Raw genomic sequence first — 17,854 nt, forward strand, 5'->3', positions numbered from 1 at the left:
TACAAAAATGTTTTAATATACTAGGTATTTATAAAAGAATTATATAGGGGGTTGGGGATTTAGCTCAGTGGTAGAGCGCTTGCTAAGGCCCTGGGTTCAGTCCTCAGCTATATAGGAAGCTGGAGAGATGGCTCTGTGGTTGAGAGCATTGGCTGCTCTTCCAGGGGATCTGGGTTTGATTCCAGCACCCACATGGCAGCTCACAACTGTCTGTTAACTCCTTCCAGGGAATGGGACCCCCTTTTCTGACCTCCCCAGGCACCAGGCATGCACATGATGCACAGACATACAGATAGGCAAAACACCTATACACATGAAATGAAACTAGATGAAAAAAAAACTGTATTATGTGGAGACCATAGATCAACATTATTGTTGATAAAAGAATTTTAAATTTTACTTTTTTTTTTTTTTTTTTTTTTTTTTTTGGTTTTTCGAGACAGGGTTTCTCTGTGCAGTTTTGCGCCTTTCCTGGAACTCACTTGGTAGACCAGGCTGGCCTCGAACTCACAAGAGATCTGCCTGCCTCTGCCTCCCAAGTGCTGGGACTAAAGGCGTGCGCCACCACCGCCCGGCTAAATTTTACTTTGAGGTAGTAAAATTTCAATTTAGTTGAAATTTGTTTTAATTCAAATTAAGGCTTCATGTGGGTTATTCTGGCTGCTAACAGTGAGCTACATCAGTATTTTTTAATTTAATTTTATTTATTTATTTATTTTCAGAGCTCAGAACCAAACCCAGGGCCTTGTGCTTGCTAGACAAGCGCTCTAACACTGAGCTAAATCCCCAACCCCTCAATATTTTTTTAAAAAGGAAATTGTAATATAACTAACAGATCAAGCCTCACCTGATGTGTGTACAGTAGCTACCCAAGTTCGATATTTGTTATGAGAAGTTAGTCCTAAGGGCTTAAATTCATGGTTTTCATTTATTGATTTTTAGTATTTTGGTTTGTTTGTTTTAGAGCCTCATTTAAAAATAGTTTTTTGGGTCTTAAAAGTATTTAATAGGTATATATATTTGGGAGATGGTCAGATTTGAAATTGTATCTATCGTTATAGAAAAAAAAATTCAACTTTTGGCTAGGCTGTGGTTAATCCCAGCATGTTGGGGGACTGGAGAGGTGGCTCAAAGGACCAATCTGTTCTCAGACCACACTACAGGACTCAAACAGCCTGCAACTCTAGCTCCAGGGATCTGATGCCCTCTTCTGGACTCTGAGGACATCTGACTTCCCAAGGGCATAGACACATGCACATAATTAAAAACACAAATCTTTACATAAATTGGAATATTGTGAATTTCATTCGGGATCATTTAAATATGTATATGCCCAGTTGGTATTTTTTTCTATTTCTTTATAAATGGTCCCATTAGTTCTAAAAGAATAAAATTTCCCAGCCTAGCAGTAAATGTAAGTATGGGAAATTTTCCCACTTTGTGCTTTAGCAATAACCTTTATTACAAAACCAAAAGAAACTAGAAAGAAATATAAAATGCAAGGGTTAAACATGTTGTTCTCTGAAGAAAGTCTGATACTAAGAGGTCTGTAAATCTCAGGGGCTAGATAGATGGTTCAGAGGCCTGAGAGCACTCGCTGTTCTTCCAGAGGACTAAGTTCCATTCCTAAAACCTATATGTGGCTCACAACCATCATACAGTTCCAAGGGATCCAATACTTTCTGGTCTCTGAGCACACTTCATGCATGTGGTGCACAGACATACATGCAGGCAAAACACGTACACATAAAAAGTAATATTTTTAAAATGAGATCTGTAAATACCATAATTATTTTGTATACTTATAGGAGGGAGTGCTTCCTTAATATATAAGATTTTTTCTTACAATCTGTGTATTTTCTGTTGTTTTGAAATAATAATTGTACAGTGCTTAACACTGACTTGATTCATTTTTTTAAAAAGTGTTGTTACTATTTAACTGTGTATTTTCTTGCTTAGATTGTTGTTAGAGGCATAGAATTTTTACATCAGATCTTGCTATATTAAATCCATGGAAATACATATTTATGTTAGATTTTTCTTAAGTGATTCATGGCTTTTGTTTTCTTTCTCTCTATATAATCAGTTTCTAATGGGAAGTTATTTTTGAAACAGTATTAAACTCTTAGTAATTTTTATGTAGCTATTTGTGTCTGGTTTTCCAGACACAAAAGTGTCCCATCCAGACTCTGATTTAGTAATCTGCTGTGGCTTTAATGGTTTCAACCCCCACTCTCCCATTACTGGTTCCCACTTAGGTAGAGACATAGTGCAGGATTTAAGCTGAAGCCTAGCAGAGTAGACACAACCTTATAGATGTGCTTATAGGTCTGAACAGGTCTGAATTTATTATAGAAGGAATGATAACAGGTTTAACATGTTACAGTTTTGAGAATGTGGTTTCATACATACTGTTTTGTTCTGTATGATGTAGAAAACTGATTTTAGAAGTCCTTTTAAAAAAACAGAGTAAAATACTTGAGCCGTTTGGCAGTGGGCCCTCTGGATCAGTTTGCCTCAATGTAGAAGTCAGCAGGACCAGATGCCCTCCCTTTCCTAGCTCTGTAGGCATCTGGGTTTGTTAGCATATAGATGACAAATACTGGCCAGTTTTGAAATTGTATTTGCTATAGTAGAGAAGGACAAATTAGCGCAAAAGTAATAGGAATTGAGTAGGTGGCTTGGTCCCAAGTGGTAAACTGTTATTTGAAATTTTATGCTTTGTAATAGATTTAAGCCTTCCCCCCCATTCCCTCCTTACAGTGCTTGGGATCTGACCCAGGCTCTTGTACACACTGGGCAAGCATTCTACCCTGTCCTGACAGTTTTTTTAAAATTAAAATATGATTTGGGCAAGTTCATGAATTGATATGACTCTTTATACCCTTAAAAATTAATTCATTTTTCAGAAAAATAATGCACATACATGTATGTAGTTGTTGATTAAACAAACCGAAGGGCTTTGACTAGGAAAGGCCTGCTGTCTGCAGCCATCTTCCAGCTCTGCTTAGTGTGCATGTTCTCTCCAAGTCACCCAAGTCGTCCTGTGGGAACACAGTTAGTTATCCTAGCCCACTGTCTGTAGTAAATGAGGACATTAGTGTTTACTCTGCTGTTGCCTATCTTCACTTGTTTTTCGAGACAGGGTTTCTCTGTGTAGCTTTGCGCCTTTCCTGGAACTCACGTGGTAATCCAGGCTGGCCTCGAACTCACAGAGATCCGCCTGCCTCTGCCTCCCGAGTGCTGGGATTAAAGGCGTGCGCCACCGCCGCTGGCCCTATCTTCACTTCTTAACATGATAACAAATTTTGGTTAATGTAGTGACTAATTTTTCTTTCTTTTTCAACACTTTATTTTTCTTTAGTTATTGTCTGTTTTAAAATTGTTTAACTTTAGACATAATTTCTCTCAAATGTTCTTATAACTCAGCCAGCCAAGGGTGGTAGATGAAACTGTGTTCCTGCCTCTGTAGCAGGCTAGATAATCTCCCTTTTCTTGAGACCGATCTAGAACCCTGTCCGGTGCTCCCATTGGGGATAATTGGATTCTAGGCTCACTGGACAGCTTTGCTGTGGTTCCCTTTGTTCTCTTATGTTAGGTCTCCCATTGCCAAGATGCCACAGCTTCTTTCTTTCATGGTTTATTCCACTTTTTTTTTTTTTTGTTTGTGCAGTATATTACTTAGGTTCCTTGCCATGGAAGGGTAATTTTTGACCATTTGCAAATGGTCCGGCATTTTCGTCCTATTTTAAAGTGAAAGCTTTGCTGAATGTGGATTATTAGAGAAGAATTCTCCCAGCTGAAAGGCATTGTTTCTGTAAGTTCACTGTGCTGCTGTTAGACATCAGATACCTTTCTAGTTACCTCTTTCATAGACATCCTTTTATTTTTTTGCCTAGGTGTTGTGAAAGTTCAAAATGTTATGTCTTCAGATGCATACTTTTCTTTGATTTCTGATAAATGCTGAATAGACTTTAAAAACTTTTGTTATTACTATGTGTGCATGTGATATGTGGGAGGTGCCTGTGTGTGTGTAGGTCAGAGGACACCTTTGTGGGGTCTGTTTACTCTTCCACATTTATGTAGGTTTCAGGGGTGGAACTCAGGTTGCCAGGCTTGTGCAGCAAGTGCTTTCACCCTCTGAACCACCTTAAATCTCACACCCTTAAGTTAAAAGTGTGTGTGTGTGTGAAATGTGATCTATTTCTTTACTGAAACTTAGTCCTGTTCTTTTTTTCTTTCTGGAATCCTGTTAACCGAATGTTAGGTAAATTAGATAGTGTTTCTAATTTTCTCTTGTCCTTTTTTTTTTTTTTTTTTTTTTTTTGAGTATGGTTTGGTTGGTTTTTTTTTGCTTTTTGGGTCTAATATCTGAATTTTTCTTCTACTGTTTCTGTTGAGTTTTGATTATATTTTTTAATTTTCAAGAGCCCGTTCTTAATCTTTGACCATTCCTTTTACAAAATCCTGTTTCCATTTTATAGTGTCTTTATCCTTCTAGGCTTAGTTTGTTTTGATGTTTTTCTCTGTTCCTTAAATGGTTTTATTTTGGGGGGCTCCCTTTTTCTTTTTCCCCTGGTGTTGGAGATCAAACTTGTGCATACTAGGCACCCTGCTCTCAACTTGTACTTAGTATGCAGTGTGCCTGGTGCCCTTGGGTGTCAGAAAAGGGCATCAGGTACCCTAGATATACCTGGAGTTCTAGACAGTTAAGAGCTGCTGTGTGGGTGCTGGGAAATGAACACAGGCCTCCCTAAGAACAACAGCTGTTCTTACCCGCGGAGACATCTCTCCAGCTCCATCCTTCTTTTTCTTTTTGAAAATGATGGCCAGTGAGATGGCTCAGTAGTTAAAAGCAGCTGGCTGTGCAAGCCTGATGACCTGAGTATGATCCTTGGAACCTACAGAACAACCTCTAAGAGTTTTCCTCTGACCCTCACACCTGAACTGTGACATATGCCTTTTATATACACATCACACTCCATGAATCATAATATGATTCTTTTGGACTGGAGGTTTTCTTTAAAGATATGTTGTACTCTTGTCTTTTTGTGTAAGAGTAGCACAGCTCTGACAATGGATGGGGCCATCAACATGAGCTTCCCTGAGAGGCAAGAAGCAAGCCACCTTCTTTACTACAAGCAGACACTTGGAATTCATTCTGTACAGAGGACCATTCTTCTCGTGTTTCGACTTTGGCATACAGGGTGTCTCTGCTGATTCAGCTGTTCTCACCATCCTTGTTTTTAGCCCTAACCTTGCCCTCTCTGTCCATGCAAACCCAGTGTGCTGAGCCTGTTCCCATCTGCACTCTCTTGGCACAAAGCTTTAGCAGCCTCCTTGGGATTAGTAGGATCTTCCTGATCTTCAGATCTCTTCTTGACTTACAGACTCTTTTGTCTACTTTGGTGGCCTCACAAATTCTCTTTATTCTGAAGGTTGTGTTTGTTTTCAGTTGAGGAGGGTTTTAGGGGAGAAGGCAAGAGGTTGGTCTGCTACTTTTAGTTTGCACCCTTTTAGTCGTTTGTTTGTTTTTTTGGGGGGTTTTTGAGACAGGGTCTCTCTGTGTATCCCTGGCTGTCCTGGAACTCACTCTGTAGACTAGGCTGGCCTCAGACTCACAGAGATCCTCCTGCCTCTGTCTCCCAAGTGCTGGGATTAAAGATGTGCACCGCTACTGCCCATCTCTCTCTGTCTCTCTCTCTCTCTCTCTGTCTCTCTCTCTCTGTCTCTCTCTCTGTCTCTCTCTCTGTCTCTCTCTCTGTCTCTCTCTCTGTCTCTCTCTGTCTCTCTCTCTCTCTCTCTCTCTCTCTCTCTCTCTCTCTCTCTCTCTCTCTCTCATCTTTCCTTTGGGCCTTTGGGGCTTTTCTTTTTGACATTACAAGGTGCTCCTTGCACAACTTGTGCCCAGCCTAACCCCGCCTTGGGATCAGTCATTTTTCCAAGTAGCGCTCATTTGTTTTGGTTGGGAATAATGTTGTAAACTAAGAGATCCCATCAGAAAGATCTAATAAGACCCATGAGTGAATAGGTATATCGGCCACTGTTGGTGTGCATGGTTTTGTTTGTCTGACCATGAGTTCCCATTGACAGCCGTGATTCTTTTCAACACCATGAGCTGACTGGCCCTTGTCTCTTCCATATTTGCTGGATATGCCCAATGTGGAGAGGCTGGTTCCCATCACCTGTAGCATGTCTACTCACTTGCTTAATTTTATAATCAGAGAAAGTAAGTTCCAGAATTGCTAGCCCATACTATTGCAAAAGGTACTCAGGTAATTAGAGTTCAGCAGTTGCACACTTGGTTTTGTCTGTACATGAACAATATATAAAGCAGTATGTTCAAAATTAGAACTAGTCATCCCTCCCCTTCCATACACCTATTTGAAATACAGCTTCACTCATTTCTGTGTATTTGATTTTCATTAGGCCAAACTTTAAGTAAATAGACCATTATCATTGTTTCAAAGGTTAAAATTTCATAAAAAGGTATTCTAAGAATTGTCATTACACAATCCCTCCCACCCACTCTCCCTTACCTTTTGGGTACCAGTTTAATTTTTAATTTATCCTTTCTGTTGTTTTTTTAAATCAAATATGCAGGTACATAGGAATTTTTACCTCCTCCCACAAGAGCCAGCAAACTATGTATGCTTTCTCTTCTTTGCTTTTTGTAATTTAACATTGTATTTTGTATATCACTCCATGTTTGTAGGAGTAGTTTTTTTCTTTGGTTTTCTTTGTGTGATATGCATGTGTATATGTGGAGGCCAGAGGTCAGTGTCAGGTGTTTTCCTCTAACACCTCCTACCTTAGTTTTTAAGTAATTAATTTATATTATTGTTTATATAGGCCACAGAATAACTTTTGGGGGTCAGTTTTCTCCTTCCACTGTGGGTTCCAGGGATTGAACTTAGTTCACAGGTTTGCCAAGCAAGTGCTTTTACCTGCTCAACAACTTTGGCAGCCCACCACCTTATTTTTTGAGACAGGATCTTTCACTGAACGTGGAGCTCAGTGATTTGATTGGACTGGCTAGCCAGTGAGCTCCAGGGACCAGGGACCCTCCTGTTCCTGCTTCCATCTTCCCAGTGCTGAGATTACAGGCAAAATCCTCTTCCTTCTCCCCTCTCTCTCCACCTCCTCTTCCTTCTTTTTTTGGAGACAGGATTTCTCTGTGTAGTCCTGGCTGTTCTGGAACTCGCTCTGTAGATCAGGCTGGTCTTGAACTCACAGAGATCCACCTGTCTCTGCCTTCCCAGTGCTGGGATTAAAGGCATGTGCCATCACCACCTGGCCATGCTCAGCTTTTTAAAATGTGGGTTCTGGAACTAAAACTCAAATCCTCATGCTTTCAAAGAAAGCACTTTATGGACTGAGCCATTTCCTGGGCCTCATTCTCTACTTTTTTCTCCTCTCTCCATTCTTCTCTCATTTATCCATCCATCTATCCATCCACCTGACTATTGATTTATTGTTTTCTAGTGTATTCATTTGTGGGTGTGTCACAGTGAAATGCAGTTCGTCTTCCATGTGTGAGAATGTAGGTTGTTTAGAGTATTTTGCAGTTAACAATGATGCTGTAACTAACAGCTTTGTACACATAGGTTAATAATAATAATAATAATAATAATAATAATAATAATAATAATTTACTATTATTGGGCTCCTTGGAGGATGAATAAACATTTAACATTTTGATTATGTGAACAGTAATGTGTAAGTGATTTTATAATAATATATGGATGTTTGCCTGCATTGTTATTCCCAGATCCTGTGGTTTTACTAAAATAGTGAAGGCTGTTGAAGTGAAATACTTCACTGAAATTATTTTTCTAACTGGAAAACCTTGAAATCAGTTGGAAGTTGCCTTGGGATCTTTCTTAGCAGGAAATAACTACTCATATAGTTTGGGTCAAGGTTCATATTGAGCAGTGGGCTGTTGTTAATGCATGTTCTTATCAGTGCTGTTGCCCCCAGACCACCGAGAGCCGGCTCTTTTTGAGACTTTTTTCTTTTAATTTTCTTTAGGTTGCTCTGTATTGACTGTTAACCTGGTGCTTCTTCAGGATTACAGAGTGACTGTAGGACAAGACAGTTCTGCATAGGCTAGAAAAAAAGATTTCACCCAGTCCTCTGAGGTGATTGGTGACTTGTAATTTTGTTCTGACTCATACACAGTGAAATCCAAGGGAAGCCTGCTGCTTTGCTAGTGCCCATGTGAAAGACTGGTAGCAAAACTCCTCACCACAGCTGACCTGAGTGGGTTACATACATGCTGAGGTAAAGGGTCTCAGCCTTGGCTGACTGGCGCTCCCACACCAGATCACCTCTGCCTCTAAGAAATCTCCAGTTTCTGTGTATGAGCCATACAGTCTTAACAGTTTCCTGTGTATGCCCTGACATGGAAAGGCTGGAAGGAGACTCAGATGATAAGGTGGCTGGGAGAAGTGAACTATCTAGGGTAGAAGTTAAAGCCTGCCAGCCCAGGAAAGTTAACCATGTCTTAACTCTGTGTGCCTTGAAATCACTCTCACTCACTTCTCTGCTAAAATAAAGTTAGAAATTAGAAACATTTGGAAATGACTTGACCTGTAGCCCTTAATAGTGTTGAAATACAGGACAGATCATATTAAGAAGTTAAGAAGTATGGTAACACATGCTTCCAGTTTCAGCACGTATGGAGGCTGATGCAAGAGGACTGAGTTAAGAGGCCCGCTGGAAGACTGTCTCAAACAAGAAGAAAAAACCTACTTTATCATATTTTTTTGTCTGAACTTTGACATTTTCATTTGTTGCTATACGGACAATGTGTACTGACAGTGAATTAAGAAGAGATACCAGGCTGGAGAAATGGCCCAGTAGGTAAGGTGTCTGTCCCACCATCATGAGGCTGAGTTCAGCACCTCAGCACGCACATAAAAGTCTGGTGTGGCAGTGCTAATCTGTAGTCTCAGTATTGGGGGGCTTGGGGTGGGCCTGAGGCAAAACAAGTCCATGGTGCTCACTGAACAACCACCTTAACCAGATTGGTGAGCTCCAGATTCAGTGGAGACTCTATAAAACAAGCTGGAGGGACTAGTAATGTGGCTCCATGCTGAGGAGTGCTTGCTGCTCTTCCGAAGAACTGGAATGGGTTCTTGGCAGTAATGTTAGGGAATACACAACCGCCTGTAACTTCAGTAATTTCAGTTCTAGGCTATATGGAACCTCTTCTGGCCACTGTGGGCTCCTTCACATACGTGAATACACACACACATCCACACCCACACAAATAGATCTTTAAAAACAATCAGACACCCACATACTACACACACACACACACACACACACACACACACACACACACACCATACCAAAAACAGAATAGATAGCAAGGTACATTTCAGTGGATTAGATCAGAGAACCACGATCTAGTGTGGGTTCCAATGCCTGTGAGTTTGCTGTATTTCAGTGGTTTTGGTATTTGATTTACTCCAGTCCTTTAAATGTTCTTACAGTTTTTTTCTTTTAAGTTTATTTATATGTATGAATGTTTTGTCTGTATGTATGTGCACCACATGCATGTCTGGTGCCCATGGAGGTCAGAAGAGGGTTTTGGATCCCTTGGAACTGGAGAATATGAATGGTTATGAACGTGGTGATGTGGCTGTGGGAACCAAACCTGGTCCTCTGCAAGAGCAGCAAGTGCTTTTACCAGCAGAGCCATCTCTCCAGCCCAGTGCTTAAATGTTTGAGTTGACTAGCATCTTACTAAGGTGTTTGCACCTCTCTATGTTGTCTCACAGGATGTGCTTCTAGATGTATTTTATTCCTAAATATTATACTAGGCATGTCTGCTTTTAATTATTCTAACACTTAACATAGTTATAATAATTTTGAAATAAACTTATTAAAGTCAGATTTTATTTCCTTTAATGTAGCTTTGAATATAATTTAATTTAAGTCAGGCATAGAGATATCTGAGAGACTTGCTGGCTAATGCTATCTGTGTATTAGGAGATTCCTCTGTGAAAATATGTCAGATGCATTTTTTCTCTCTCTCTTTTTTAAATTTTCAAGACAGGTTTTCTCTGTGTAGCTCTAGCTGTCCTGGAACTTACTTTGTAGACCAGGCTGGCCTTGAACTCACAGAGCTCTGCCTACCTCTGCTTCCCGAGTGCTGGTATTAAAGATGTTTGCCACCACCACCCCGACTTGCTTTATATTTTTTAAGAAGTCCTTACCATTGCCGTGTGAGGTAGCCATGTCCCATCTGGTGGTGAAGAAGCAGGTTCTGGGACCAACTGTTAGGTTAAAGCAACAGGATTAAAAAATGGTGGATTGTGGGCTTTAAAATCCATGCTTGGATCATTAAATACAGGACTCTAGCATGTTTGTTTGCAGTCTACAGAGAAATAGTTAAATTCCTGCAAAGGCAATCAGTTCTGTCCCATATACTTTTGTATGAAGATGGAAGGGTTCTTTTGTTAGGGTTGGGGGGTCACTCACTGATCAAGGCTTTTGCCTAATTCAAACAATGCAACAGATGTTCTGATCACTGTGTTTCCTGGTAAGAATTTTAAGAGAAAAATCCAATACTTCCTCAGAAATCTTGGGGTTCTGATTAAGATGTGGGTTCCTAATACTGGGGAGACCTGGTGTCAGGCTTTGTTGAGAGTGGTGGGAATCAAGTGACAATATCAGAACTCTTGGGGTGAAGTCAGAATTAGAAATAGATGGTGTAAGTATCTTCAACTCTTAAAATACTCAGTTTTCCAAGTTTAACTGTTAGTACAATCTGAGGTTTCTCAGAATGGTTATTAAATAATATAATCCAGAGAGGCAAAAGGATTGAAGGATAGGCTTTGTAACTTTTCATGAGGAGGAAAAGGAGTCCTGTAATTGCCTAGAGTGCTTTTTAAGAATCTTCACCTAAAACAGAGCTATTTTAGAGGAAGGGTGCTTTGGAACTTTTGAAGATTTTGACGTATTAACTGAGTTGTAGGTGGAGTTTTCCTGTGCTGGCACCCAAATAACCACTCAGAAACTTAATATCAACTGTAAATGCTTGGCCAATAGTTCAGACTTGTTACTACTTAACTCTTAGATTGTAAATTAACCCATATTTCTTATCCACCCTCTGCCACCTGGCTTGGTGCCTTTTTTCTCGGTATGGCATGTCCACATTGCTTCCCCTGCTTCTTCTGCTTGCTACTCCTCAGGCCCTGCCCTCCTGCCAGCATTCTCAGTCTGGCTCTCCTGCTTAACCTTATCCTGTTAAGCTGTTGTCCAGTCAGCTTCTTCATTAACCAATGAGAGTAATATATACTCACATTGTACAGAAAGATTATTCCATAGCGCTGAGCTTTTTTTTTTTTTTAAATGTAATATAGGGAAACATTAGGAGTGATGTTTATACTTACTAAAGAATTAATCAGTTTTAGGGCTGGGAACACACATGACTTTGAGCTTTTGAGTCTCTATAATAATGTTCAGTACCGGAAGGTTCCCAATGTAAAGCAGGTTAGTTCAAGATAGACTTCAATGCCTTAACCTTCACTGCCTTGTTATGCCTATGGACAGCTTCAATTCCTGTTGGTGGAATTCCTTAAAGCTCCCTTGCTCATTTAACTAATAGTGCTGGGAATGCTGATGAGCTGTTTGGCAGATGGGAAGTATGTTCTATGCTGGGTGGTTATCTATCACCGCATCCTAGTAATTCTAAATAACTGTGTGCTTTGCTTACAATTTTGTGGGTCAGAAAAAAACTTGTCTAGGATTTCATCAGGCAGAGTATCTGTAATTAGGACATCTTAACTCACATGTCTCCGTGTAAATGATTGCTTCTCTGTGCCCCCATGATGTCATTTCCTCTGATCGTTTCAGTTTAGGCTTACAGTACTTCTGTTTCAGTAGTCAGACCACTCACATGGTGGCCAACCTCCCTTTGAGCAAGCATTCCAAACAACAGCAAGGGGAAGAAGCAGTGAGTTCACAAGACTTGGATTTGCATGGGATCACTTTGTCATATCCAGCTGTCCCGGGCGGTCACAGAATCAGGAAATGAGAAGGGAGAACTCTTAGTGGGAACAACCACAGAGCAATTAAGCAGAAAGGGAAAACTGTTATGACAAATGCTTAACTGACTTTACTAATGGATGATTTACTCATCTAATGGTTTAAGACTGGAAGAAGAAAAGGACAAGGATAAAAAGAGAAGAGTGGAAACAGTTTTCAAGGAAAGGACTGGACTGTGCTTCCTAACTGTCTTCCTGGTCTGGGCCTGAACTCTTGGTTCTGCAATCTGCCCTTGAGTCTGCCTGGCAGGAGCTTGGGCTTTGGTGTTCATGTTTGGTCTTCTCCGTTTCCATCTCCACTTAGCCCCTACAGTCTTCCCGGGCTTACTCTCTGGCCCCTCTTGTTCTGTCTAAGAACTCCATGTTGTCTTGTTACCTGGAAACATGATGGCTATAGGACATTACATGCCTTGCTCTTAATTTCAGGGAAAATGGGCTAGTCTGCATCATATTTCTACTTCTATTTATGGACCCTTTATGATGAATGATGCCACCTTATCCTTAAATTTTAAGAGGACAGTACTTTTACTGTTGGATCTTATGTGGAATGTGTGCATATACTTCAATATTAAATTAAAATGCTTTGATTATATTTTTATAAATCCATAGTTATAATATTCAGGTTTTTATTTAATTTACCACTAATGTTTAAAAATCATAAATCTGCTAGTGTAAATTTATAGTAGCAATAGCTTTAAATTTGGAACATTAAATTTGTTATTACAAGAAAAGTAATGTAGTTTTGTAACACTTCAGACAGTGTAATTGAAAGTGAGAGCAGGTTTATATGTCTCTATTCCCTACACTGTTCTCTTTGGGGGAACAGAGGCTTGTTTTTTGTGACAGGGTTTCTATGTATAGCTTTGGCTGTCCTGGGATGTGCTCTGTAGACCAGGCTGGCCTCAAGCTCAGAGATCCATCTGCCTCTGCTTCACCCAGTGGTGGGATTAAAGGCGTGCCACCACCACCCAGCTTACATAACTGTTTTCAACAGTTACTGTCTATTTGTCCAGACTTTGAAACAATTTTTTGCAGGTGTAGACACAGAAGCATTTAGTTAAGGTGTCTTTTAAAGACAGAAGTGAAGCCAAATGATGTGGTGCATTGGCACATGTTATACATGCCTATAGTCCCAGCTACTTGGGAGGCTGAGGCAGGAGAATAAAGCCCAGGGAGAGGTTCCAGACTAATTTGGACAGCACCATGAGACACTATCTACAAACACAAAACAAGGGCCAGCAAACAAAAAATGGCCTTCCTACTATGGTGACTGAAGCCTCTTAAGTCAGGTACTTTGGAGGATGAGTCAAGAGGATTGAGAATTTGGGGCCAGCATGGGCTAACTAAGTAGCAAGACCTGGAAAAGTAGCATGTTTTAGACCTACTGCTTGGTACCAGTCTGTTCCTTTAGACAATGTATGAAGGAGTTCCAATTGTCTCTCGGCAGATTAGCAAAATACGTAACTTCCTCATGCCTCTTTTCTGAATATAGTTCATACCTCCTGGGATTGTAGAGTATTAAATGAGGTGATAGTCACAAAAGTTATAATAGTTCCTGGCATCATAATAACACTGGATGCTATAGAAATATTAGCTCACTATAAATGAACTTTATGTTAAAGAAGGGTATTGTTTGTGTTGCTAAAATATTTAGAATGTTGCAGTTTAAGATTGTGTGTTTGGGTAAGGCTCTGTGTTTCCCTGTTGCATCAGTGTTTGTCTGTGGTAGTTTGAATAGTGATTTTAAGTACTTCTCACCTCCTCCACAGCACTCCTGTAGTGAGATGCTGTTACTGATAGGCATCTACTGTGGTAGAATGCTTGCCTGTGGGGTGATGGAAGTTGTGTTATTTATTTGTTGGTGTTATTTACTGGGCTTGAGAAACCGTGAGAGACAACAGAACCCACTATAAGAATTTTCATTAGGAAGGGAAAGGGTGGAGATGGATAGGCCTACCAAAAAGAAAGCTACGAGCTACCTATGGCGATGGCAAGAGGGACAGCAGGGAGCGGGAAGAGCCTGTCTTTATAGGTCACCCAGCGCATGTGTATATGGGCTTGCGTGTGCATAAATTATGTGACCACACTTGGCACGGATTACAGATTACATAGGACGGATGTAAGGCCCTGCAGTGACTTAAGCATTTTGCCTCACTGCTGACAGCACTTGCGTGGTCATGTACTGCAGAAGTGGCTAGGAACAACAACAAGGTGGGAAAAACAAAACCTCGGAAGACCATCAGGCTTAGAAATTGATACTGTATTATATATACATACATATGTATATACATATATATTTATTCTTTGGTTAAGCCTCTTGTTTCCCTTAGATTAACAATAATCTCTCTTTTTTTAAAAAAAGGTTGGCAAACCTATGAAACAAATACAGCTATTGCTTTATGAAATTTTGTGTTTTTAAGCTTTATAAAGTACATGTGTATCACTTTAATAAATACTAAAATAATTCGAAAAGTGGATTATTTATGTTTATTTAATGTGTTTGCCTGCATGCTATGTACCGTGTGTGCCTGTTGCTCTTGGAAGCCAGAAGAGTATTGGATCCCCTAGAACTGGAGTTGCCATGTGGGTGGGTAGGGGAACCGGGTCCTCAAGAGCAGCAGGTACACTAACTGCTGGGCCATCTCTCCAGTACTTGTTTAAGCCTTTTCAGAAAATTAGGTAGAAAGAAGAATTGGAAGAATTATATTTATGAGGAGGTGATGTGAGTGCCTTTCCCCCTAGTTCTAGCCTGCTTTTAAAATGTTAAGATTTGAGAGGGTATGTTAGTCACTACCTGCTCTCCATTTTACAATGAAGACATAGAAAGGAGTCATGATATTCTCACTCTTGTCGCTAGTAATGATGGTAGAGCCAATACTAGAATCTGGGCTTCCAGTTTTCACCTTTCTGAATTCTTGTTTTTTGTTTTTTGGGTTTTCCGAGACAGGGTTTCTCTGTGTAGCCCTGGCTGTCCTGGAACTTGCTCTGTGGACCAGACTGGCTTTGAACTCAGAGATCTGCCTGCCTCTGCCTCTAAGTGCTGGGATTAAAGGCATGCACCACCACTGTCCAGCTCATAAGATCTTAACATGAAGTAGACTTTCATGTTATGACCAGTTCTATTCTTAAAATGACTGAGAGTTAAATTTATATGATTACATATTGGACTTGAGTAAGATAATTGAATGAGGAAATGAAAAACATTTCTTTGAAATGAGTTGCTGGGAATCAAACACAGGGACTCCAACATGTTAGGCAAATGTCCATCACTGAGTCACAACAGCCCAACAAAAAATTGTAATCCACACTTTAAAAGTTTCTGTACCCTCTCCTGCCTGGCTCTGCTGTAACACTTAAAATAATTGTCTCACACCATCATCAAGAATTATGTGCAATTCATTTTTCATATTTTCAGTAAAATATTTTTAGAAAACTAGGATTAGTCTTAACTGTGACTTAAGGTTATACCTCTAACTAAATCAAGGAAGAGTTGCTATTTATAGTTGTATATGACCTAAATGGAAAAGATGTGATTAAAAGAGACTTAAAAAGAAGAAGAAAAAAACCCATCAAATGCTTTTAATGGGAAACCAGCCTATTAACCTATTGGGAGACTGCAAAAGACACTAAGTAATGAAGGGCACGTGTGCATGTGTGTTACATTTGTGGCGAGGCTGTTTGACTTGAGGCAGGCCAAGGCACAACATCGTGGGCTTGCCTTTTCCTTTTGATCCAGCTTTCGGTAGCCATCATCTGTGTAAGCTCACTCCTAAAGTGTGATTCCTCAAGACACCTGCAAGGCCGAGGGATTTATAATCCCAGGACACCAGTAGAGACTGGGGAACTACGGGAAATAACACAATCCAAATGCTATGTTGTATTTTTCTTTTATTAGTGTGCAGGTCCAACAAAAGCCCCTGGGTCTGTTTGACTTGTTCAAGTGTCCACTGTGGAAGGTACGTGATATATTTATTATTCATTACCCTACTTGCTTAAAGAATTTGCCTGAAAGCTTTATATTAAAGTGTATTTAATACTTTTGTTAATCATAGCATGCCATTTTTGTGTAGTGCTCTCAGGTTGAATACTTTGTTGTCTGATACTGCAAGGGAAAATCTAGGGGGAATCCCTTTATGCTGCTATGTAGAATTAAAATTTGGTAACCAAGATAACCTACTAGTAATATTTGCTTGGGAAAATGAAACAAGGAAACTTTTAAATCTTGAAACCAAAGTTTAGCAAATGATTGTTTTTTTAAAATCTTTTGAGTAGGGTAAGATTTAAACCCACTTCAAAGTAGTGCACTTGATCGCATGTTTTCATTACTTCACCATAATCAGCATGGAGCTGGTCTTGTTTCACTTGTTATCTGCCCTGTCTACTTCTTTTACTGACATGAATCAAATCCCAGATAGATTTTCCTGGGGGAAGAAAATCCTAAAAAGAATTAAATATTTACAGATAATGGAATTACCTTTGAAAGTGACCTCTCTGTGTAGTTACTTATTCTTGCCAGAGATTTCAGTTACAATATTTTGCCTTCTGAGTCTTGAGATGTGGCTCAGTTGGTAGAGCACTTTGCTGGCATGCATGAAGCCTTGGGTTCTGTTCTCAGCATTGCACAGCACTTAGTGTGGTAGTTATTCCTGTGTTCCCAGTTCTCATGAGGTAGAGGCAGGAGGATCAGAAGTTTAAGATTATCCTTGGTTATGATCAGCCTGGGTTATAGGCCATCCTTGGTTACACGAGACCTTGTCTCAAAACCAAACCAAACTGAAACGACAAACATTTTGCTTTCTTGTAGATTTAGTAGCTGCCATTTCAGTCCTGAGCATTTCTTTCTAATTTTTGGCTTTAAATGCCATTATTTAGATACTTCAATAACTACTTCTAACTGTAGCTTAAGGATATTTCTACTTCTTCCATTTAGCTTTAGAAATAATCTAGACTGAGAGCTGAGTATGGTAGGTCATGCCTGTAATTCTACATGTGCGAGGAGGATTGCTGTGAGTTGAGGCCAGCCTGTGGGAATTCTAGACAGTCTAAATTAAAGAATGAGATCTTTGAGCCAGGTGGTGGTGCTTGCCTTTAATCCAGCAATTGAGAGGCAAAGGCAGGCAGATCTCTTGTGAGTTCTAGGGCAGCCTGGTCTACAGAGCTAGTTCCAAGACAACCAGGGCTACACAGAGAAACGCTTTCTTGAAAAACAAAAAAGAAGACAAAAAAAGAATGAAATCTTCTCTCAAAAAAATAAAGCAAACAAAACCACCCCCCCCCAAAAAAAAGAAAAGGTATGTTGGAGAGGGGGGAAGATGATCTACTTTGAATCTCTTCTAGCAGTCACATAACAGCTAAATCACAAAGATTTGAGTCTATGTTGTATTTACTGGGAATATTTTTCCATTGTTACTTTAAATCCTCATTGCACGAAGAATGCATTTTTTGTTCAATTATCTTGATTTTTCACATTGAGTGTTGGAATTGAGTATCCTTCCCATGAACACTTAAGAGTACCTTTGGGAAATGTTGTGTATCTTCATTGTGGTTGCTGTGGTTTCAAAATCTCCAGGATCTGGGGAGCCTGAAAATACTTGGTTCAGATAATTTTTTAAAAAGACAAGTAGAAGCACTTAAATTCTCCACTGAGGAGTTACCTCCTTGGGTAGCTCTAAGAGGTGAGGCTGACAGTGCAGTGAGGTCATATGGCTCCTCCAGGGTCTGCCGTATCTAAATGCTGAAGGTCATACACCAGTGGAAAGACTAGGACATTTCTGAGAAAAAAATGGGAAAGATTA

At 39.9% G+C, this 17,854-nt stretch overlaps 1 protein-coding gene across 1 annotated transcript in view; it reads left to right on the forward strand.

Annotated features, from left to right (window-relative positions):
* Positions 1 to 17,854, forward strand: part of Usp3 (ubiquitin specific peptidase 3) — a 75,013-nt gene that overhangs the window by 9,831 nt on the left and 47,328 nt on the right. Inside the window, exon 2 of the mRNA XM_028866299.2 lies at positions 15,955 to 16,015. Coding sequence (XP_028722132.1) covers positions 15,955 to 16,015 — 61 coding nt within the window. The remainder of the gene's footprint in view (positions 1 to 15,954; positions 16,016 to 17,854) is intronic.

The sequence above is a fragment of the Peromyscus leucopus genome, chromosome 7 (assembly GCF_004664715.2).
Source record: "Peromyscus leucopus breed LL Stock chromosome 7, UCI_PerLeu_2.1, whole genome shotgun sequence".
NCBI lineage: Eukaryota > Metazoa > Chordata > Mammalia > Rodentia > Cricetidae > Peromyscus > Peromyscus leucopus.